The 25,781-nt window shown below is 41.3% G+C and overlaps 1 protein-coding gene across 1 annotated transcript; it reads left to right on the top strand.

Annotated features, from left to right (window-relative positions):
* Window positions 1-409: 409 nt before the first annotated feature.
* tgm2l (transglutaminase 2, like) lies at window positions 410-25,750 on the top strand. Its single transcript, XM_052028714.1, is given in 13 exon segments — window positions 410-571; window positions 1,000-1,028; window positions 1,271-1,488; window positions 7,179-7,288; window positions 7,385-7,513; window positions 10,004-10,181; window positions 12,338-12,479; window positions 13,499-13,602; window positions 16,799-17,041; window positions 17,387-17,653; window positions 20,939-21,099; window positions 22,198-22,334; window positions 25,600-25,750. Coding segments are annotated over 13 exon segments (2,031 nt in total).
* Window positions 25,751-25,781: the final 31 nt, after the last annotated feature.

Genomic DNA, 25,781 nt, shown 5'->3' with positions numbered 1-25,781 from the left:
TTTATACACAAATAGTGGATATCTATTTTGAGAGCGCTGGTGTTGGAGCTTATGTGTGTATATATTCAAGGGTGGACATGAAATTCCACCCACAGTCCAGTCCTCTGAAGAGTGACGAGCGGTTAAGTTTCCCTGAAGAGTGGAGCGTTTTATTTCTGCACCGGCCAGGGAACTCATGGCAACAACCGGTAAGCTGTAGTTGCAAAACGCAGAATGCAGTTTAAAGCTGATTTTGCGAATTACTTATAAGAGGGAAACGATTTGCCGGTTATTTATTAAAGTTGGGCGTTGATTAATTCTGATTAAAACTCGCGTGGCGCTGCACCCCTGCACTTTTTCGCGTTCTTTTGATTATGAATATAAATGGGACGGCTGAATCTTGGCTGTTGAATGTTTTCCGATAGGAAGCATGTACTTGGGAGCGGTGGACCTGCAGTGTGAGGCGAACAACACGGAGCATCACACCGTTGAAATAGACACGGACAGGCTCCTCGTCCGAAGAGGACAAGAATTCCGCCTTTCTGTGGAATACAGACGCCAAGACTTCCTGGAGGGCGAAGACCAGCTCACGGTCTTCCTGGAGACAGGTCTGACTTGAAGCGGCATTTCGTGACAAGCGAGTTCATACACCCTTCAAAGCGCTGAGCTATTGGCTTTAAATCACAGGCTGGTCCTTTTCAGATCGTTGATTTAATGCTGGGTCTGGTTTAAAAGTGAAGTGCTTATTACCGTTCCATTGATTAGTGACTTGGCAGCTATTTTCCCTGCCCCAAGTTTTATCCATGGACCCAGCAATTCTCGTAAAAAAAAATGGATATTTTTCATATTTAAGTAACGAAACTCAGGCAGAACATAAAGGGCGCGTGCAAATACTGTATGCATTAAGTCACTTTTTTAATTTCGAATCAAAATTTGAAAATCTAGTAAACGAAAATAATTTAAAAATACAGTTGCTGTAAATCTGAAATTAAAATAGAAAATGCTGGAAACACTCAACAGGTCAGGTAGCATCTGTGGAAAGAGAACCAGCTAATATTTCGGGTCCGGAACCCTTCGTCTGAACTCTGAAATGACCTGAAACGTTTACTGTTTCTCATTCCACAGATGCTTGCCTGAGTGTTTCCAGCATTTTATTTGTTTTAAACAACTTAGAACTGACTAAACGTCAGTGCAAGCTTTTTCACTCACGATTTATGCGACTATCTTGCAAATGTGCTTGTCTGAAGGATATGGTTCTCTGTACAGGACCCTCGACATCGGAAGCCGACAGAATTCGCATCGAAGCTGTCAAATCGACGGCGAAGCAGGACAAGTGGACGTACAGTGTGAAACCCACTCCGGGGCACATTCACCTGACCGTGCACAGCCCAGCCAATGCCTGCATCGGTGTCTATAAGATGCATTTACTCTTCTGTCCCAGTGGAGGGGAAGGTGTGCAGCAGATCACTGCAGGGACCTTTCACCTTCTCTTCAACCCCTGGTGTAAAAGTGAGCATTTAAGGCCTGTCGCGGCTCTTGTTTGTATTGGGGGTAACCTTCAAGAGCAATTGATGTGGTATATTAATCTCCAAGGTAGAATCAATTGTTAAATGTGCAGACGTCATTTTTAAGCATTTACTGGCTGTTTTCACCTTATTTCTCCGCACGTCATAGAATCGTACAGCTGGGCGACAAACCCTTTTGCTCATCCTGTCTATGCCGGCTATCAAGCATCTATCTACATTAAACCCATTCCTAGCTCTCCACAGGTAGCCTTCTCTGCCATGGAGTTTCAAATGCTCACCTAAATGCTCCTTAAATGTTGTGAGAATACCCGCCTTCACCACACTTCAGGCAATGCATTTCCAGATTTCAACCAGCCACAGTGTGAACAAAATCTTTCTCAAATCCCCTCTAGTGTCCCACGTCTTATCTTAAACCCACACCCTCTGGTCATGGACAGCCCTGCTCAGGGGAAAAAGGTTCTCATTATCTCACCCTTTTTTTGCCCCTCATAATTTTGTATTGGGGAGGTGGACAAGGTAATTTTGCTGGACAAGGTGAGACCTAAACAATTTGATGGAGGGAGACCCTCTTCTATTTATGACATATCCGAGTGATCCTGCCAAGTACATTTACACTTTGATGAGATAACCTCTCCTTTTCATTCACAAGGTCGGTTCCTGGAGAGCCCACCAAATACCCATCTCCTTCCAAGGACTCCAAACCTAACTTTAGAAAGAAGATATTCACTATCCAAAATAAAATAGTAATGCAAAAAAATACAGAAGGCAGAATTTTGCAAACATTGCATTTAAAACAAAGAATATTGCTGGTTCTATTTGGACAAATACCTAGCTATTTTACACATTTTCTGAACCCTACCAACTCTTTGAAAATCTTGGCTCTGAGCCGTCTTGAACTAACTCTGTCCACTTATGTGGAACATAGAACAATACAGCACAAGGACAAGCCCTTCAGCCCATCATGTCTATGCCAATTTACTAGTATAATTTATTAGTCTGAGTAAATATCATACTGTAAATGTTCCATTTCCAGACTGGGTATTAACATTTGTCAATAATCATTCATCAATAATTGAACAGTCACGTTCAGTGCCCTATTATTCTACTAAACTATAAGCAGTATAACCAGTGACACTTCTTTAGTTAAAGACGTGTGTGAGTAAAAAGTCCTGCACATTCATAATAGTACGTGAAAAACAAAACTATGTTTTTGATGGAGCATCTCTTCGAGTAAACAGGGAATTAACTAGAAGTCTTTAGTGAAGAATATTGGTGAATAGGATGATGTGGAAGTTTTGGTGTCATTTTGTAAAGGTAAGGCTTCTTCATTGTAAATGAAAATAAATAAAATGTACTCTAAAATGTCCCAGCAAGCTGGACAAATCTGTTGTGGATGAGTAATAAATGTTGTCCTTCCTAGCAATGCCCAGATCTGCCCTGCCCCCAATAAAAAACAGAATAAATAGAGCTTGAAACAGCAGCTTCGAGTCTGAGATTCTTGAAACTGAAAAGAAATTGTGGAGAGCCAGTTAAACAGTTAACAGAAATGGTCCCTAACACTGTGTGAAATTTTAGTTTCATGATAACTATATGTGACAGAGAGTTTTCCTTCTTCATTGCTAAAATTATTGAGAGGAGGGCGCACCGTTTGGCTACTTAAAAAAAAAGTGCAAGCACTGAGAAAAGTTGATATTAACCAGTTGAAAGTCAGTCCCACAGTCAAATAAACTCTTATAAACACACTGAACAAAACCCAGGAAAAAATAAAAAATGCTGGCTTCAAATCTCTGAGTTCATTAGTGGAAGGAAACCTTGGGAAAGACTTGAGTGTGGTGACACTCAGTACCAGAATAGAAATCCAGAGGAGTGGACTACCTATTCAGTGACGAGTTGCAATCTCACCAGGACAGCTGGGAAATTTAAATTTGGTTAATTTGAATATAATCTGTATTTGAAAACAATCTAATCATGGTAATGTTGATCGCAAAGCCACTGGATTCTGTAAAACGCCATCCAACAAGTTTATATGTGATTCCAGACCCTTTAATATGACAAAACAAATCATTCGGTTGCATCAAACTACTAGATTAATACAGAATAAGAATAAAACAAGATAGAGCACTTGGCATTGATCTCAGCACCGAATTCCTCAAATTCACACATGGCAAAGTTGCTCCCAGCCCAATTGATGTTTCTAAAGTCCTTCTCATAAACATCTGGGATCTGGTGTCCAGTTTGGAAAAGCAGTCACACAGACTATTGCAAGCAACATGGTTGTATTCACAAAACATACCTAGCAGCCAACGTGCCAAATGGAGATCACAGTCCTGCTGGCAGGAGAGATGGTGGTACAGTGACCTACAGACAGGAGGGAATGGAGATCCCATGAAGTCTCATAGCATCAGGCAAATCACGGGCAAGGAAACCTCCTCCTGATGTCCTGCTACTGTCCTTCCTCAACTGGTGAATCAGTGCTGCCCAATGTTGAACTACACTCGGGACGACGCAACGCCAGAAGCAAGGGCACAAATTGTATTCTGGTTGGCTACTTCAGTGGCCAAGACGAAGTGTGCCTCAGTGACTGAGTTAGAACATAGAACAGTTCAGCACAGAAACAGGCCCTTCAGCCCATGATGTTGTGCCAAACTAACTAAACTAATCCCCTCTGCTTACACAATGTCCATATCCCTCCATTCTCTGCACAGTCATGTGCCCATCTGAGAGCCTTTTAAACACCTCTGTAGTATTTGCCTCCACTAACACACCTGGCAACGTATTCCAGGTACAAACCACTCTCTGTGTAAAACAAAACATGGCCGGCACATCCCCTTTAAGCTTGTCCCCAAGGGTATGCATTTACTGTTACCGTGGCAGCACTGGTGAGAGTGAACACTGGACAGTGAAAATGGGACTCCCCTCCACATCTGCTCAGTTATCAGTCAGTTACACATGTATGATTAAAATATGAACAAATCAAAAGTAAGAAAGAACCAATAAGGAAACATTAACTAGAAAATGAGGCAAAGCATTCTTTATCTTTGAAAAGTTATTATTCATTAACAAGCTTGTGTCCAATCTTATCAGCAGATAATTTTTTCCCCAAATTATTTTGTCTTTGATGTTTCTTGATATGTTAAATGTAGAAACCTGAAAAGTACAGTTCAAATGATAAGATTTAAGTATTTGAAATAATTCATAGATTTTTTTTCATTGAAGCCATCCTTTTCCCTTGTTGGCTTTGGTTCTGATATTTATGATATCCTTATAAATTCCATGATTTCCTGACGCATTCTTTGGACTGCAGCTTATTGTCTCTCTGGGTTTTGTACATAATCATGTCTCTGATCTGACTACTGGTGTTAACTTCTTCATGTGTAGCACTGCAAGAAGTCTGATCATATCTTGTTATTCATGAAGTTCTGTATCTGTGCAGCCATCCTGACAATCTTATCTATTATTACGTCACACATTGATTTCTATTATGCAAATTGTCTGCAATATTTTGTCACAATGTGACTACATCTTTTTGGATGTGTCGCGATGCTTCTTTTGGTGGATGAGTGCAATTAGTACTCCTTTACTCAGATAATTTATATTACAAATGTGAATGTAGGAGTTTTGTAAGGAAAAATCAAGGAAATTATAAAACATTACAAAGTTGAACTAAAACAAGGACACTGATATTTGTCCACATATCCTAGCTCATTATACCCAGCTTCTAAATCTAATTCACTAATGACTGTTTTTGGGTTTGGCTTCCTGTGTGTTAAACAAGTCCTAAATTTGTCACAAGGTGCAGAGATAATGTTTTTGTGTTTTATCATGTAACCAAAACTCTCCTCCAAAAAAGCACAGAGCTAGGTTGTTGCAGGAACATTCTCTGGTCCACAGATTCCCTTGAGAATAGGGAATACAAACAAATAAGCATTGAGGGAAAGGGAAAGATACCCTGGTCACCCAATTTGTCCCGATCATTGAGAAAAGAAACAAGTCTTAACACTTAATCTAGTTCTGGTCTTGCATATTATGAGATGTGAAGACTGTTTGTCCATAATTTTGAATAATTTAAACAAGCTGCCTCCATAACCACATTCTATTCCTGATGTCCACATTTCCCTAAGGCGCAGAGACTTGGTTCTTTGTGTCTACCCTGATAATCATAATTATTGAAACTGAGAAAATATTGTGGAGAGCCTGCTAAACAGTTAATGGCAATGGTCCATAATGCTGCATGAAATTATAGTTTCATGATAACTATATATGAAAGAGAGTTTTTTTCCTTTTCATTGATAAAATTATTGAGAGAAGGGATGCACAATTCAGTTATTTGGCACCTATGTGTGTATCTTAAGGGAATGTAAGTCCAACGTTCACTGTGTGCTGTTAAATGGCTCTGGAAAACATATCTAATCATTGGACAGAACTTCACTGTCTGCAGGAACATACTAAATTCTAAAAGTACCCATAATCAAACGTGCATAATAGACTCATTCACACATTGAAGTTTAAAAGATTTCATTTATAAAAATTATTGGTTGGTCACCAAAAGAAAATGAACCTGGTATTCATTTTACTATCTCTATAGATACTACTTACAACATCACAGAGCAGTGGGATATTTAGTCAATTTGTGATTAACAGGTAGCTTTAATCCTTGGGTAATTTAAAAGCTTTATTTTGCAAATACTGGTGATTTTTTTCCCTCTCATTTTAATCAAGATAAGCAATGAATCTTGGCATTATGTCTCAGTTTGGTAATAGTACCACATTGCATTTTCGGAATGTGTGTCTAACCCAGTTCTGCAACAATCTTTTTTGTAGTTGTTCTATTAGTGGTTGCAATCTGTGGATGTAAAATGGAAATTAAACAAATCATTAATATTTCACATTCAAAAAATACTTAACATTTAAGCAAAATAGAATGCATTTAGGGGATATAGTGATAAACTAATAATCTGAGGAGTAATCTTTTATGACAGACAAAATTCATTAAGACTAAACACTGGGGATATTTTCTTTTTTTCATAAACCAGCATAACCAGTGACTGCAACAACAGCAAGGTGCATTTACGTGTCCTAATATAGCAAAATTCTCAAGGTGATTGACAAAGCAGAGGATGAACCTGAGCTGGAATAGGTAAATAATGAGAAGGGGATAAAAGCAAGCTAATAGAGATGTATGGCGAGGCATATAGTTGGGGGTTTGGAGAAGGATGGGGGGCATTGAGAGAAAGAATTCTGTAGGAATGAGATCGCTGATGGCTCTTTTGCCATTGGTGCTGGGAACAGATAGAAAGAAAGTTGGGTCAGAGATAGAAGCCCAGAATGAGGGCCAGGGAGTATGGAGACATTTTGAAACACCCATGAGAATTTCTAAATAAATCTGTGATTGTGAATCACCACAACCAGCCTTCCTTCCACACAGCCCAAGTTTCTTCTGTTTGATTACAGGTCCTTTCATGACAACCGCCAGATGAGCTAAGCACAGTCCAGAGTATGGCTCTGTCTGATTACTGGGTAGTTCATCAATCCTGTTAGCCATTGGGAACGTGGCACATGAGCATACTTTTAACAGGAGTTTGTGCACAATAAGGTGCAATTAATTGGTATTCAAAAGGAATTTAATTGCCTTTCTCCCTCCTCTTCTCCCACGTCCCCAACCCCAACACCCAGAGGACACTGTGTACCTGCCCGACGAGGAACTACTGGAGGACTACATTCTGAATGAGAATGGAATCATCTACCGTACCGTCTTTCTCCCATTATCATGGAATTTTGGACAAGTAATGTAACTTTTAAGTTCTCTGCAACCTGCCCACCCTTCTTCTTTACCATCCTTGCTCTGAAACCTGTTGCTATTTTGAGTTATGTTTTTACAGTTTGAAAAAGATGTCGTCGATATTTGCTTTCAAATTTTGGACAATAGTCTATCTGCTCTGAAAGATCCTTTGTCCGATGCTTTGAAGAGAGGTGATCCAATATATATCAGCAGAATATTGACTGCTATGGTGAGTTCCAAGATGTCAGCTATTTTTCAGATGTATTTTAACAGGTGTTGTCATCTGGTAAACTGCAAGCCAGTTTAGGTAAATGCTGTAGTTGTAGACTCTGGGAGTAAAATATTATTGCATTCAAACCAACAAAACCAGGTATAATCTTGATGAAGGGTCTTGATCTAAAACGTTGATTGTCCATTTCCCTCCATGGATGCTGCCTGATCCACTGAGTTCCTCCAACATTTTGTGTGTTGCTCTAGATTTCCAGCATCTGCAGTCTCTTGTGTCTCCATAATTTTGATTTAAGTTGGCTGGAAAAAGTAGTTGAATCTTACCTTAGTAAGTGATGTTCTTGCAGAGGCTGGTGAATCTCTGGAATTATCTACCCCAGAGGGTTGTGGAGACTCGATCACTAGGGGTATTTAAAGAGAAAGTCAATAAATTTTTGAAAGATTAGGGAACTGAGGAGTATTGGGTATTGGAACAGACTAAGAGATGAGGTTTGGGGAAGAACAGCCATAATCATATTGAATGGCGGGGCAGGCTTCAGGGTTAGTTAGGGTGAAGCTTTTGGTTGTTGTTCCTGTTTTAGTGACATTAAAACTAACTAATATACAGAGAAAATAACTCGTTAGAAGTTTTGCACAGAGGAATGTTTATCTCCTATTTACTTCAATCATGAACGAATGAGTCAGCCGACTATGTTCTCCACCAGCTGCAAAATAAGGTACAGATTGTTTGATAAAATCCCAGAATTTACAACCATTTCTTAATCGTTAAACACCATGCAAAGTTGTTGAAAAGAAGGAAGCTGAAATCTTTAAATATAAAGGGCCCTTTTAAATGACCCAAAGGTCCATCAGAAGTTTGGCAGGAATCGCACACTGTACACAAACTGAGACTGAGAGGAGCCAAGAGAAGTTGACCTTGAATATTACCCAACACTGGCCCAGTACAGAATAAGTTAGGCAGGATTGGTTTTTCTTTCCTAAGTAAAAGTTACTTCTGCATTACCATTATGTAAAAAAAGACAACATATCCCACTTCAGATTCCACTCATTCTGCCACTTTGTCAAGGTAATAAAATCAGAAAATGCCATAAATGCTGAGCTAATCAGGCAGCATATGTGGAGAGAGAAGCAGAGTTAATGTTTCAGATCTTTTGTCACAATTGGGAACATAGAACAGTACAGCACAGTACAGGCCCTTCAGCCCACGAAGTTGTGCCGATCCATATAAACTTACTCCATGATCAATCTAACCCTTCCCTCCTACACAGCCCATATCCCTCCATTATCTCACGGTTCTTCAACTCAATCCCTTGACTAATGAAGGCCAGCACACCATACTCCTTCTTAACCACCCTATCAACTTGTGCGGCAACTTTGAGGTATCTATGGACTTGGACCCCAAGACTCTGTTCCTCCACACTGCTAAGCTTGTACATTAACCTTGTACTCTGCCTTCATGTTCATTCTTCCAAAGTGTATCACTTTACACTTTTCCAGATTGAACTCCATCTGCCACTTCTCTGCCCAACTCTGCATCCTGTCGATATCCTGTCGTAACCTACAACAACCTTCTACACTACCCACAACACCTCCAACCTTGGAGTCATCTGCAAACTTACTAACCCATCCCTCTACTTCCTCATCCAAATCATTTATAAAAAATCACAAAGAGCAGGAGTCCCAGAACAGATCCACTAGTCACTGACCTGCAGGCAGAATACTCTCCATCTACTACCACCCTCTGCCCTCTGTGAGCAAGCCAACTCCGAATCCACGCAACCAAGTTTCTGTGGATCCCATGCCTCATGACTTTCTGGATGAGTCTACCATGGGGAACCTTGTCAAATGCCTGACTAAAGTCCACATACACCACATCTACCGCTCTACTTTCATCAGTTTGTTTTTTCACCTCCTTGAAAAGCTCAATTAGGCTCGTGAGGCATGACCTGCCCCTCACAAAGCCATGCTGACTATGTCTAATGAGACTATGCTTCTCCAAATGCTTGCAAACCCTGTCCCTAGGAATCCTCTCCAATAGCTTGCCCACTGAAGTAGACTCACTGGTCTACAACTCACAGGATTATCCCTATTACCTTTCTGGAACAAAGGAACAACACTAACCATCCTCCAAACCTCTGATACCACTCCTGTGGCCAGGGAAGACGCATATACCATCGTCAATGCCCCCGAAATCTCTTCCCTTGCTGTCCATGGTAACCTGGGTTATATCCCGTCCGGCCCTGGGGAAGATGGTGAAAAAAATAGTTTTAATTTTTAGAAAGGGGAAGGGGTGGAGAGAACAAAGGGATTGACTGTGATGGGGTGGAGACGAAGATAGCCTAGTCTTTGTCAAGGTGATTTGGATATTAAATTTGCCTAATTAAAGGCCTGACTCTTAGAAAGAATCTTTTTCCTTCGCAGAAGATTGTGTGTATTCATCTATTTGTTTATTTATGAAGCAAGTCTAGCTTCTTTCTTTTCTCCTCCAAAGGTGAATTCAAATGATGACAAAGGTGTAGTTTCAGGAAGGTGGGATGGTGATTACTCCGATGGGACTGCCCCCACCAGATGGAATGGGAGTCTCCCAATTTTACGCAAGTGGAGCAGTGCTGGGGCTAAGAGAGTACGATATGGGCAATGCTGGGTCTTTGCTGCCGTCGCTTGCACAGGTTAGATCCTGCCAAGTTTCCTCGCCCATAACCCTGAGATTTTTCTCTTTTTCAAAATGCTGCATAAATACTCCGTGTGTGTGTTGCAGCTGGAGGCACTCATACGTTTTGTCTCAGCCAATGATGACACTTTTAATTATTTCTGCTCCTCCTCACGGCACTTCACATATAGGAATTAATGCAGTTCACGGAACGTATGATGCGGACAGAACTCCATAACATCTGTGAATCAGGATTCCTTTATTCTTCCCTGTTTATTGTCGGCAGTCCATCCCAAGCAAATGACATACTGCGTTGTTCTGTGGTGACATTGACCACTTGCTGAATAAAGTTTATCTCATTCATTTAAACCTTGGGAGGGACTTTGTCTTGGGTTATGGCTAAAAGCAGCTAATATTGCATTTGCTGCCTGTTATGTGCCCCGCCTAATAATAACTTCTTTGGAAGTTAATGGAACTGAATTTTGGGCAGAGCATTGAATGGGCAGTACACATGATAACAAGTGCCTGAGGTGAATATCAATCATCTACAGGTCCCGTGTGATTGTTTCAATCCACTTAGACATCACAATATTCCACCTAGTCTCACTTGTCTTCCTTGGAATTGCTGACTTCATTCCACACGCCTTGTGACTCAATCACGTTCCACTTTATTCCCCCAGTGTTATGAAATTGAAAATTGATTCTCTTTTCAGACTGAAAATTGATAACACCCATTGTGAGTTATTTCACTTCACTCCAAAAATTGGACTGGTACTCCTGGGTGTTATTCAGCCTTGCATTCCCGGTGGGATTTCTGCAGCTAGGGTGCACAGGATGATGTCATTCCCTGAGTGATGCTCCTTGTGGAAGATTGTAGCAGAACTTGGGCTACATTGGTGGGGGAGCACCATCGCTGGGCACTTGTGGGGTAACCTGATCTTCCCAGCACATCACTAGACTGGACTCTCTATCAGGTTGGTCAGGTACATTTCATTCATTGGCTTGCCCCCAATCCCTGCCATTGTACTGTACTACACAGCACCAGTCCCTCCCTGCAACTGACAATTTTCATGTCTTTCCTTGTCCCTATGATATCTTAAGACCCTGGCCCTGAATCACCAATCCAACATCACTTCCAAACACAAGATGGTTGCAGTACCAAGACCCCACTACACAATCGGTGGCAATATCTCCAAGGCACCCATCAAGGTGCTGGCACCCCCAATTTCTTTAGCTTCCCCCCCCCCCCATCATTAGTTCATGTCAGATTTCCCCCTTCTGTCATCATCAATCTGTGTCAATGTTCTCCCCACATTCATCCCACATAAGCCCAGCCACAGCTCAGGACGAATCAAGCTTGAAGCCACTGGCCATCCTGAATCCACCTTGAAACAGAGGACTGCCAGGCAGTTTTGTACAATGCACACTCAGTTACAACTCTTGCACAATTGAAGTTTGCATACGAACACTGTAAGATTCTTGTTCATATTTTTTATTGAAGCTGTTAGACTAATTGGATCAATATCAAAAGTTCAGTCTTGTCCTACACAGTGTCAACACACGTTGCCTGCCCGTTGGAGCAGACTGAGTGTAATCAGCACCTCACTGGCCAGGATGTTGGCCTGAAAGAGGACACTGATGCTAGTTTGCTTATCCTACCAGTGGGTTTGGAGGATTTTGCAGAGGCAACGATGGTCATACCTCTCCAGTGCTTTGAGCTGCCTGCAATGGTTTGTCCTAGTCTCAGAAGCAGAGGGGAAGGCAGGGACCATTGCTGCCCGACAGACCATGAGGCTGAATGGATACCAATCAGTAGGAGAAGCCCTGTCCTATTTCTTCGCTCCCATATCCCAAGATTGTTGAGATTGATTTATGGCATCTCTCTGGTGACCCTTGCTGAAATAAACAAACATTTAAGGATAGCTTATAAATGCTGGCATCGTCAGCAATAGTCACATCCCTGAAAAAAAGATAAAAAGAGCAACACCTAATCCAAGGATCTAATATGGGGGGTGGGGGGGTCTTTGGAAATTAGAGCCAAAATACTCACTGGAATTGACTTTACTGAATAAGTTAGAATGGGAAAACCTGAGAAGTTATTAAAAACTTGACAATGCTTTGAACTGGTAATTTGAAATGGATTCATTCATCATCATATTTCCAATTGTTTTCCAGTTTTGAGGTGTTTGGGGATCCCGAGTCGCTGTGTTACAAATTATTCCTCTGCTCATGACTGTGATGCTAATTTGAAAGTGGATCATTATTTAAAAAGTGAGGATTGTTCACATATCCTTCCAGCAAGGAAAGACATGGTATGGTATGTATGGGTAATTATTACTTTCTGGAACTTGTTTATGGACATAGCATTTATTCATGGCAGTGGCATGGTTCCCAAAGAAAGTAACATCAGTGTAAGTTTCCATAAGATTGTGGATGTTTTCTTTCAGAAAAATTCACATCATCTCCTTGTTCTGTCTCATTCTCACCAGGGTCACCACAGAGAAGCTCCTGGGTGCTCTTAAGAGGGACTTGGTGAGGGCCCAATTGCTGAGGTTCAGGTGCTTCCTCTGAAAATAGTGAGGGAGATGTCCTTTGGCCATGTTGTCAGAGACATCCTCTGGGTTCAGTCTAGGAGAATCTTCATCTTGCTGGCCCTGACCTTCTATTGATATGATTCCTTCTGGCCTTGGCAGAGGCAAAACTCTGACTGTCTTTACCACATTTGATAGGCTCCTTATAACATCAATTTAGGGAGACATCTCATCTCATCTAATCATCATCCCCATTCCCACCCAGCGCCTTCCAGAGGATCAACATTTCACTTTGGGAGTGGAGGAGAATTCCTTTACCCAAACTCACCAACCACCCTAGTCTTGGTATCACAAAGACCTGTGTCCTAGAACCTCATGGCTGTTCATGTTAGAGGGGATTCTCTCTTACCTTGGCTCGGAAGAGACTTCACCACCTTTTTATTTCTCTAATATTTGAAAGACTCCCTTGGCTTTGACACTGGGAGACTCTTCGCTTAGGTGTTTGGTGTCACCTTGGTATTGGAAAGTCTCCCTTGGGTTTTGATGTTGGCAGATGACGTCTCTGTTGGGACAGCAGACATGCTTGCACCTGACATCTAAAAACAAATACTGTTTACCTTTGAAGAGCTGCTGTGAGTAAACTGATTCAGAGCTTTGAACTGCATCATTAACTTTAAAATGTAACCTAATGTCAAACAATAATATATTTGCCCTATAGGCTCTATTATCAGTGCTGTGTATCTGGTTAATCAGGTTGAGTGGTTTAATTTGCAACTATTACACACTGATATACTGTTGTACACAGGAACTACCACTGTTGGGTAGAATCATGGATGGCTCGTCCTGACCTTCCCTCTGGTTATGATGGATGGCAAGTATTGGATCCTACTCCACAAGAAAGGAGTGATGGTAACATTCGGACAGAATTGTAATAACGTTATATACTGTGGCCTTAAGAATATATATTTAATTAATGGAATCAAGGCTGATTCCACATCAATCGGTGTAAGCCCCTGAGTAAAATAGGAAGATAATCCGCAGATTACAAACTCAGAATCCGATTTATTATCACTGACATATGAGGTGAAATTTGTTGCTTTGCGGCAGTAGAGTGCAAAGACATAAAAATCTATAAATTACAAAAATAATGCGAAAGAAAGGAATAACGAAGTAGTGTTCTTGGGTTCATGGATGGTTCAGAAATCTGATGGTGGAGAAAAAGAAGCTGTTCCTGAATCATTGAGTTTGGGTCTTCAGGCTCCTGTACCTCCTCCCTGATGGTAGTAACAAAAAAAGGGCATGCCCTGGATGGTGAGGGTCCTTAATGATAGATGTCACCCTCTTGAGGCACTGCCTCCTGAAGATGTCCTTGAGGGTGGGGAGGGTTGTGTCCATGATGGAGCTGCCTGAGTCTACAACCCTCTGCAGCCTCCTTCAATCCTGTGCATTGGAGACTCCATACCAGGTGGTGATGCAACCAGTCAGAATGCTCTTCATTGTACATCTATAGAAATTTGCAAGAGTCTTTGATGACATACCAGATATCCTCAAACTCTTAATGAAGTAGAGCTGCTGGCATGCCTTCTTTGTGATTGCATCAATGTGTTGGGCCCAAGATAGATCCTCTGAGATGTTGATGCCCAGGAACTTGAAGCTGCTCACCCTTTCCACCGCTGACCCCTCACTGAATACTGGTGTGTGTTCTCCCGCCTTCCCCCTCCTGAAGTCCACAATCAGGTTCTTGGTCTTGCTGACGTTGAGTGTGAGGTTGTTGTTGTGACACCACTCAACCAGCCAATCTCTTTCACTCCTGTACGCTGCCTTATCACCATCTGAGATTCTGCCAACAACAGTGGTGTCATCGGCGAATGTATAGATGGTGTTAGAGCTGTGCCTAGCCACACAGTCATGAGTTCAGAAAGAGAGTAGAGCAGTGGGCTAAGCACGCATCCTTGCGGTGTGCCTGTGTTGATTGTCAACGAGGGGGAGCCGTTACTACCGATCCGTGCTCACTGTGGTTTCCCGATAAGGAAGTCGAGGATCCATTTGCAGAGAGGGGTAAAGAGGCCCAGGTTTTGAAGCTTGTTGATCAGTACTGAGGGGATGATGGTGTTGAACGCCGAGCTGTAATTTATAAACAGCAGCCTGATGTATGCTTTGCTCTTGTCCAGGTGCTCCAAAGCTGAGTGGAGAGTCAGTGAGATTGTGTCTGCTGTAGACCCGCTGTGGCGGTAGGCAAATTGCAGCAGGTAGGAGTTAATTCTAGCCATGACCAACCTCTCAAAGCACTTCATCACAGTAGATGTGAGTGCTACCGGGTGATAGTCGTTGAGGCAGCTCATCCTGCTCTTCTTGGGCACTGGTACGATTGATGCCCTTTTGAAGCAGGTGGGAATCTCCGACTGCAGCAGTGAGAGGTTGAAGATGTCCTTGAACACTCCAGGCAGTTGGTCAGCACAGATTTTCAGCACCCTACCAGGTACACCGTTGGGGCCTGACCCCTTGCGAGGGTTCACCCTCTTGAAGGGTGTTCTGACATCAGCCTCCGAGACAGAGATCACAGGGTCGCGAGATGCTGTGGGGATTTGCACAGGTGTAGTGTTATTCTCCCTTTCAAAGCATGCACAAAAGGCATTGAGATCATCAAGGAGTGAAGCATTCCTGTCATTTATGCTGTTGGGTTTCGCCTTTTAGGAAGTAATGGCATGCAAACCCTGCCACAGCTGTCGTGTGTCCGATTGTGTCTCCAACTTCACACGGAATTGCCTTTTTGCTCTCATTAATTCCCATTAATAAACACATTAAAATGTTTAAATATCTAAAAAGGAAATAGTGTTAGCTAACAAACTACTTCCAATTAATGCATTGAAACTTTCAAGCAGTGATTAGCTTTGAAATCACAAAGTGCATCTACAGTAACAAAGACAACTCTCAGTTAGAACAACACACAGCAGGAAGCCACTTAGTGCACTCTGGAAACTGACACCATATTTATACAGACAATGGTTGGTTCCTCAATATGTACATGCAGATCCATGTATTTGTTAGAAAAAATTGAACTGCAGCCTGGGGCCAACCTCACAAATACCCAAATTCACCAGTAGCAAATCAGCAGATAATGACGACTGTGTACATTTATATTATAGTTTTGTTTAGGATACTGTGATGTGAAATCAATGTTGCCTGAAGCTAATTAAATTATTTAGCCTGAACTGACAGTCCCACTTGTACAGGTATGTGTATCTGTCCATCTGCATTTATACGTTTGAACTAGGAGATACTTGTCCACCAAAATTAAATTGTAGACTTGCAGAAACTTCAGCTGAGAGATTGACTTCCATGTCTCTGTAGCTGTAGATCACCACTCACTGCTCTTCTCTTGCACCTTGTAAGCAATTTTCTATGTTTTTACCTAATTTCTTCTTAAATTGAATAACTGCCTTAGCTTTATAAGCCACTTGTGGCAAATCTCTGAGAGTAATTTGAAAAATTCTAATCTCTTTATTTTACCGATTCTGGCCTGTCATTAGAAACTACCTTTCATCATTTACTCTCTCAAATCTTTTCAAAAATGTGTTCGCTCCTATTAAAGTATGAGGTACTGCAAGTGGGATTCAGCTAATTAAAAATGTGGAGAATGTTTCATTTTATATTTTAGGTTTGAAATATATGTTCATGGTTTGATATTTTAATTTTTTTCCCTCTGAAGATGGGTACAAGATACTGGCCCATTGCACCCACCAATTGCATTTGAATACCTTGTATATGAAATATCCACCTCTGGGTTCCAACAAATTAGGTTACTACAGAGTTTCTGGACTGTTGCAGGGGAGGCAGGGGAAAGTTGGATTTGGGTGGAGTGCTATTTGGTATGTGGTGTTAGGGTTGAAATCAAACCCTCTTGAAAATACTCTTGTGAAGTTGGAGATAGGCTGATTTTGCCTCAACTCAAACTCACAATCCAGGACCATGCATGACAAATGGTCTCCTGGGAGGGAAATAGAAGGCAATGTTTGTAATCCATCACTGTCCCCAGTGGAGGAGCAGGATAAAGTTACAAACTTTACCTTTAGCATCTGTTACAGTGGTGCTCTTTTCTCACTAGGGATATTCTGCTGTGGTCCTTGCCCCGTCAAAGCAATAAAAGAAGGTCAGCTCGATTTGAAATATGATGCTGCATTTATCTTCTCCGAGGTCAATGCAGATGTGGTTTACTGGTTTATGAAAAAAGATGGAACAAAGAGGAAACTGTTAGTCAAACAAAACCAAGTGGGAAAAAACATTGTTACCAAAAGTGCTTACTCAGACAAAAGAGAAGATATCACTTTGGATTATAAATACCCAGAGGGTAAGGATTTTTGCTCCCTTTGTTAGTAATAAAATGGACATTTAATTTATTTACGTTAGTTAATTTGGTTTAGCAGCAGCAAAGACGAGTTTTCCTAAGTCCATGTGCGCACATCAGTAAACCTTACTTATTGTTTTAAATCTTCAAAGACATTTGGGACCAAAGTTGCAAGGTATTGTTTCTTAGTACATTTCAAAATGAAAAGCAAATGCACATTTCCATGGTTTTAATCTCACTGTTTCCAGAGCATTGTTGAGAATGCAGCTGGCCTAAGTTAAGTAGGGACAAGTTTTGTTATAGCAGCCTCAACTTCTAACAGTGTTGATAATATCCTTCCCTTCACAGGGTCCAAAAAGGAACGGGAGATCTACAACAAAGCAGGAAAGAAAATCCAACCCGCCGACACACAATACCAAGATTTAAAGGTCACCATAAAACATGTTTATGCAATACTTGGAAGTGATTTCAGTGCCTATTTCCAGATTGCTAATAATGGCTTTATGGACAAAAACATCAATATGATTATATCTGCAAATGCTATAACTTATGCTGGGGCCATTTTAAAGCAATTCAGCAGGAGGTCCACCAAATTTGTGTTAAAAGCCACTTCAGGTAATTACACATGAAATGCTGTGATTTAATATTGGTTGATGACACTAAATTGCCTGAATTTCTTTAGTGGTGTCATGGGCTCCCCCCCACCCCCCCCAACCTGTCCTCCTATAAGGGTGGAAGGACCATGGATTTGGTGAATTTTTGATATGTCAGGGAGATATTGAGTGGTGCTCTGTATCCTCACGGAGAAATGGAGGAACCGGATTGATGACGTTCTGAAGCCACTGCTACCCTACAAGAGATCTTGGACACCATTTCTAGTCTAAAGCCGAATCATACTACTCTGGTATAATTGCTGTTCATCTGGCCAAACTATATGGGTAGAATATTTTTCATTGGTGAACATGTTGACTTATTGCACTTGATAGGTAATAACATAGTTGAATGACAATCACAGTACACCCTCCCATGCAAAGCACGCATTGGGATCATCAGAATACCAGGCCCAGCTGAAGAGAGGATAGATAACAGACTCAAATTTGAGAAGGAGGTTAAGAAAAAAATGCATTATCTTGATCTGCAATCTTTCCAGGTCTTGCTACTAGGCTAGGGATTTCTTTTTAAAACTTTCCTGTCCTGGAGCTGGTAAAGCTGTATAAGTAATGAACTTGAAATGTTCCTTATTTGTGTGGCTGAATATCACATGATATGAACATCGATTTAAGAAAATACTGATTTATCTTATTTTTTGGTTAAAACAGTCATAGAGCTATACAGCATGGATAAAGGCCATCGGCCCATACGTGTCCATGCCGACCAAGATGTTTATACAAGCTAATCCCATTTCCCAGCACTTAGCCCATATTCCTCTAAACTCTTGTCATCCATATACCTGTCCACATACTTCTTAAATGTAACCTAATGTACCTGCCTCAGCCACTCCCTCTGGCAGCTGGTTCCATATATCTACCTCCTCCTGCATAAAAAAAGTTGCCCCTCAGGTTCTTATTAAATCTTTCACCTCCAACCTTAAAACTATGTCCTGGAAAAAAGACCACTCACCCTATCTATGCCCCTCATGATTATATATACCTCTATGAGATCACCACTCAGTCTCCTACACTCCAAGGAGTAAAGGCCCAGCCTGTCTAACCTCTCCCTATAACCCAGTCCCTCGAGTCCTGGCAACATCCTTGTAAATCTTTTTGCACTCTTTCCAGTTTACTCGCATCCTTCCTATAACAGGGTGACCAAAACTGAACACAATACTCCAAGCGTGGCCTCACCAATATCTTGTCAGCAACATAACCTCCCAACTTCTATATTTAATGCCCCGACTGATGAAGGCCAGCCTGCCAAAAGCCTTCTTCACTGCTCTATCTACCTGTGGCTACACTTTAACATATCTATGCACCTGTACTCCAAGGTCCTTTTGTTCTACAACAGTACCAGGGACCTTCCATTCAATGTAAAAGCCCTACCTTGATTTATCCTTCCAAAATCTACAACTTATCTGAACTAAGTTCCATTTGCCATTCCTCAGCCCACCTACCCAGCCGATCAAGATCCTACTGCAATCCTTGATACTCCTCTTCACTGTCTCCGACACCACCTATTTTAGTGTCCTCTGCAAAATTACTAACTATTCCTTGTATATTCTTATCCAAATCATTAATATAGATGACAAATACCAATGGGCCCAGCACTGACCCCTGGGGAATAGCACAAGTCACAGATCTCCATTCTGAGAATCACCATCACCCTCTGTTTCCTAACATCCAGCCAATTTTGTATCCAGTTTTCTAGCTCTCCTTGGATGCCATGTGATCTAACCTTCCAGAGCAGCCTACTATGTGGAACCTTATCAAAAGCCTTGCTGAAATCCATATATACTACGTCTATTACCCTCCCCTCATCAACCTTCCTCATCATTTCATCATCTCCCACACATGAAGCCATGCTAGCTACCCCTAATCAACCCCTGCCTTTCCAAATGTAAGTTTATCTTATCCCTCAGAATGCTTTCCAACATCTTACCTACCATGGACGCCATCTCATGCCCCCTCTTTGCCCTCCTAATTTCCTTCTTGAGTATACTCAGGCATCCTCAACATATCTCCAGTGATTCACTTGATCCTACCTGCCTGTATCTGACCAAAGCCTCCTTTTTCTTGACCAGAGTTACAATATCCCTTGACATTAAGGGTTCCCAACTCCCAGCAGCTTTGCCTTTTACTTTAACAGGAACATGTAGTCATTGAACTCTTGCTATCCAACTTTTAAAGACCTCCCACTTACTCCCTTTGCCAACAAACAACCTAGCCCAATCAACCTTTGCAAGCTCCTGTCTAATACCATCAAAATTCACCTTGCCCCCATTCAGAACTCGAACCTGAGGACCAATTCTGTCCCTTTCCATAACTATTTTAAAACTAACTGAACTATGGTCACTGGTCTCAAAGTGTTCTCCTACTGTGATTTCAGTCACTTGCCCAACCTTATTTCCCAGGAGTAGATCAAGCTTTGCCTCCTCCTTGGTGGGGCCCTCTATATGCTGCCTGAGGAAACTTTCCTGAACACACTGAATAAATTCCACCCCATCTAGACCTTTAACACCACGGCAATCCCAATCGATGTTAGGAAAGTTAAAATCTCCTACGATGACAACCCCATTATTCTTACAACTCTCCCTGATGTCCCTGTACATTTGTTCCTCTAATTCCCAGGGACTACTTGGGGGCCTATAGTGCAATCCCATCAAGGTGATCGTCCTCAGGTTTGAGAGCTTGCTGAGCATTATTGAGCTCACTGAGTGTCTTTGTAAAAAATGAGTATAAATCCTTTTAGATTAAAACCATCCTTCATCATATAATCTGGAACAGCTTGGTATGAAAACATAAAATGCCTCTATTGCCACTGCCACCTGGTCACCATGGTCTTCAGTGGACTGTTCTCTTTTTGTGATCTGATCTGTGCCAACTGTTTGGTAAACTGTCAGATGTGATCAATAAGTCTAACAAGAGACTGGACAAAAACTACCCATGCAAATAGAACAGTGGATTGTGCCAGGATGAGTTGTGCAAACTCAGACAGATCTCCACAGTAGAGAGAGAAGGTTACAGTGTTACTGGGTTAATTTCCTTCACCTCCTTTCTCCCAAATTTAAAATGGGGCACTACCACATCCTTGTCCCCTTTCACTACAAGGCCTAAAAGGTCATGGCATGGCAAAATTATATTTTTACTTATTTTTTATTTTTCTTTTATTTGTATTCCATTCTTGCTGTGCCCTCAGGTTTCAGGTGGAGTGATTCTGTGTCACAACTATTTTTGCTTTTATTAGAAAAAACAGAAGTTCTGAGACTGAGATATGAAGATTATGGTGAACACCTCTCTGAACATAATTTAATTCGATTGACTGCTGTGCTTGTATCTGAGGACATGACTGAATTGAACCTGAAGGAGAAGGATATTGTTCTGAAAGTGCCTCGGCTTGCCGTTCAGGTAAATGCCAGAGTTGGAAGGCAAACATACTTATTTTGTTATTAAAGGAAAAAGAATGAACCTCGGGTTTGAAATGTGTTCAATGTTTCAGTCTTGTGACGGACACAGTTTTGCCCGTGACAGGATCGTGTACACACACAGATTTAGGATTTGTGACATCCTAACCTGTGTTGCCAGCTTTGTATAAGGAGCATCTTGATCAGTCAGTGTTCCTAGTTCCCAGGAAACTCTCCTGTTTCTTTCCACTCTCTTACAAATACAATGCTTCAGAAAAAAAATAGTAACAACATAGATCCATCTTCAAGCTTGCCTGAAGACAATAATCTATTGCAAATCTAAGTTGCTTCTATCTGGTCAAGAATCCAAAAAAGTCAGGGAGAAGGTACAGGAGCCTGAAGACCCACACTCAACAATTTAGGAAAGGCTTCTTCCCCTCTGCCATCAGATTTCTGAATGGTCCATGACCACTACTTCGTTATTCCTTTTTTTTGCACTATTTATTTTTATAATTTATAGTGATTTTTATGTTCTTTGCACTGTACTACTACCACAAAACATCAAATTTCACATCATATAAGTCAGTGATAATAAACCTGATTCTGATTCTTATTCTGAAAAGTTATAAAAACTCAGATTAATGCATATACAGTAGCATGAAGTGTTCCATGTGTTTGTATGTTTAAAAAAACAAGTCAAGGAAGACCTCCAGCTCTGGCTATGTGTTGTTGGGTTTGAATAATATCAGATTAAGTATTGGGAGTTTTACAAAAAAGACTCATACACTCATGATTCCTACAGAGCATTGTATTATACATTGGTTTTAGAAAGTCTAAAATCAAGTCCAACACTTAAAATCTGTCTAAAAGCACAAACTGAGATTTTCTGAGTTTTTTTAACCATTTGCCACAAACGTTAATCGATACATTGCAGAATAAGTGAGCTCAGAAAATCTATGAATGTATTTATTGATTAATGTTGATTTTTTAAGTTACTATTTATGTATTAAAAATTAGAAATGAACTTGTGTTCAATCAAAATGGATTACTCTCTCTGTATGCACTTAAACATATGATAAAAGCTGGTCTTTTCACTCTGCAGGTTGAAGGTGAACCAATCCTCCATAAAAAGCTGACTGCTCAAATAAAATTTGTAAATCCTCTTCCCATCACATTAACTAAAGGCGTCTTCAGTGTGGAGGGCTCTGGACTCACAGATCTACAGGAAATTGAATCTCCGTGAGTAACACACTCAACATCTCAGTAAATGAAGGCATGTTACAGAACATGAACATGCAGAACCTAGTCAGTTACTTAGGGACTTTTTTTAAAACAACATTTAGTGATAGAAAATAATGGTTTTAATACCCATAGTTATAAGATTGCTTTATTAGTCACATGTGTATTGAAACACGCAGTGAAAAGCATCTTTGCATGGAATGTTCTGGGGGCAGCCCGCAAGTGTCGCCACGCTTCCGGCGCCAACATAGCATGCCCACAACTTCCTCACCTGTACGTCTTTAGAATGTGGGAGGAAATCGGAGCACCTGGGGGAAACCCACACGTTATGGGTAGAATGTACAAACTCCTTACAGACAGTGGCTGGAATTGAACCCAGTTCACTGGTGCTGTAATAGCGTTACGCTAACCGCTACACTACAAAAAAAGTTAAATTTCAGGTCAGTGGTAATTTAAAAGTTATTATAACTCTCTGAATTCCTGCAGATTAACCACCCAGTGCGTAGATGGTAATGGGCATATTAGGATTTCCAGTGTATCTATTGGATGTCTGAGATGCAGCTGCTGGAGGTTAATCAGTTTGCTGTGTCTCTGTATTGTTAGGTGTTCGATGATTCTGTGTGTCTCAGGACATTGCAGGTAAAATGATTCCCTGTGACTCTGAGACATTGAAAGTTAAATGATTCCCTGCGTCTCTGGGACTTTGCAGGTTAAACAAATCCCTGCGTTTCTGGAACACTGGAGGTTAAATAATTCACTGTGCCTTTGGGATTTTGCAGATTAAGATTCCTTTTGTGTCTGGAGAATTATTGAGGTGATCTCATTGAAATGTATGACATTCCTTAGGGGTTTAACAGGTCAGATGTGGATTAATATTTCCCCTGATTAGGGTGTCTGTAAGCATGAGTCACATTCTCAAAATAAGGGGTCAGCTATTCAGCGTTTACATGAGAAGAGATTTCTTACACAGAGGAGAGCAAATCTCTGGAATTCTCTGCACAAGAGGGTTGTGGAGACTGAATTGCTGAGTACATTCAAGACAGAGGTGGACAGACTCTTTGATCTTATGGACATTAAGAGCTAGTACAAGAAAGTGGTGCCAGCTAAAATATCTGATTGAATGGTGAAGCAGGCACAAGGAGCCAAATGGGCCACTCTTACTCCTAAATCTTATGTTCTAATACCTGTGGGAAATGCACCCTGAGCCATGAATTGCAATTATTTTATTTATTCATTTTATGGGATGTGGGTGTTGCTGGGGCAGCCAGCATTTGTTGCCCCTCCCTCATGCCTTTGACAAAGTGGTGGTGAACCACCTGTTGACCTGCTAAAGATACTTCCACTGTGCTGTTGGGAACTGTTGGGTCGTGATTTAGTCCCAAGTGAAATGAAGGAGAAATATTTCCAAATCAGGATGGCACGTGACCTGCAAGGGAACCTGCAGGTGGTGCCCCCATGTGCTTGCAGCCTCTTGTCCTTCTTAGTGGTAAAGGTCAGAGGTTTGGGAGGTGCTGTTGGAGTAGCCCAGGCGAGTAACTGCAGTGCATTTTGTCGATGGTACACACTGTACCCACAGTACAACAGTGGTGGAGGGAATGAATGTTTTGGGTTGCTTATGGTGCGCCACACAAGCCAGATGACTTGTCCTGGATGGTGTCAAACTTCCTAAGTGTTGTTGGAGTTATACTTATTCATGAAAGTGGAGACTAATCCATTATGAGATGCCAGGATAACGTGTTCTTATAGCCACAGCATTTACATAGCTGGTCCAGTTGAAATGACAGTCAGTGATATAAATTTTTGTTGGGGGACTCGGTGATGGTAATGCCCTCGAATGTCTGGGGTTAGTAGTTAGAAAGTCCCTTGTTGGTGATAGTCATTGCCTGCAACCTTTGTGACACAAATGTTGACTGCCACTTATCAGCCCATTCCTGCACTTGTCCAGGTCATGCTGCATGAAGGCACAGACTGCTTCATTTTGCTGAGGTGTTTTGAATGGAAACATCTTCCATTGTGCGAAGAATGACTCCAAACATTGGAGTGGGATTGGACCCCAGTGGCACCAGCCCTCTGTGCCGCATACATAGGATCGGTGCCCTTGAGACCCTGAAAACAACAGCACACATTGCGGTGAATGTTGGTGGTGATATTCAGAGAAGTAGTTGCATTTATTTTGGGGCTGTTTTCACAACTGAATTGAAGAGTTCCACTGTCATATTTTTCTACAAGTTCTTGTTGTCACAAAGAACCTTGTACAAGTTCTGAGGGAAGATCTGCAGCAGCTGAAGTACATTTGAATTCGAGCAGGAAACCAGAACAGTATTGGGTAACTTCACATATCTCCGACAAACAAGGCTGCCTCATGTTTGCTCTCAGGTTGGGTTCAGTCCACTGCTACTTGCACTCTTCCAATAAGAGCTGCACTCCCATCTGCACAAAAAATGAGAAAGACAAATTATTTTTAAACTCCACTTATCTGTTTATTTTCTCACATTGAACTGGTGTGCTTCCTTCAGTTTAGATCTTGAAAGCCACCAGACAGCTTTCATTGGTGCACTGAGAGCTTTAGTACTTCTCAACTAGACCATAGTAGAATTATAATGACATAAGATTTGGTACTAAAAATGGGATATTCTACATGTCACCTTCTAAGGAGGCTTAAAGACTTTCACTGGGTACCTCCTTTCAGTATTTGCTGTCCCTTTGCAAATTTTCCCCTAATTGTTTCTGCTTATACGTCTCGGAAGAAAACTGTGTGTTTCAAATATAATGATTATTCTGTGCAGTCCTGCACAGGAGTATCTCATGCAAATCTCTGCCAATCATGGAATTGTTATGGCATAGAAGGAGGCCATTTGGCCCATTGGATCAGTACTGGAATAAATGGCAACATCTTCGTATTTAACAGCCATGTGGCTGCACCATCAGAGTCTGTGTGTTTCTTTGTGCAATCATTACAGGTCTTTATCTCATACTAGTTTTCTTTTAAATCCAAATTACTTAGTTTACGAAGTTTAAATGCTGCTGTGGTTGCATTTGAACTTGCATCTCCAGACTTGTGATTGAAGACTCTGAATGACTAGTCCTGTAATTTAACCACTATATTATCAATCTCTAGTAATATCAGGGACTGTTAGCCCTGATATTTGATCTTAATTCTAATGGAACCAGGTAGGAACCAATTAGAAGAAACCCATTTTACATTTTCTCATGTTTCTGTTTCTATTTCTTCCACCACCACCCCCCCACCCCCAAATAAATATAGAATTGCATCCATCAGTTCTGGTGAAGAAGTTGTGGTGACTGTAACTTTTACACCAACCAAGACCGGTTTGCGGAAGCTTATGGTGGATTTTGACAGCAACAGACTCCGTGATGCTAAAGGTTCCGCCAACATTATTGTCAGACGAGCTTAGCAAACAATCACAAGTAATTTGACAGGTATTT

This window comes from Pristis pectinata, chromosome 13 (assembly GCF_009764475.1).
Source record: "Pristis pectinata isolate sPriPec2 chromosome 13, sPriPec2.1.pri, whole genome shotgun sequence".
Lineage (NCBI taxonomy): Eukaryota > Metazoa > Chordata > Chondrichthyes > Rhinopristiformes > Pristidae > Pristis > Pristis pectinata.
The sequence above is the reverse complement of the archived record's forward strand: the minus strand, read 5'-3'. Positions and strand labels throughout refer to the sequence as shown.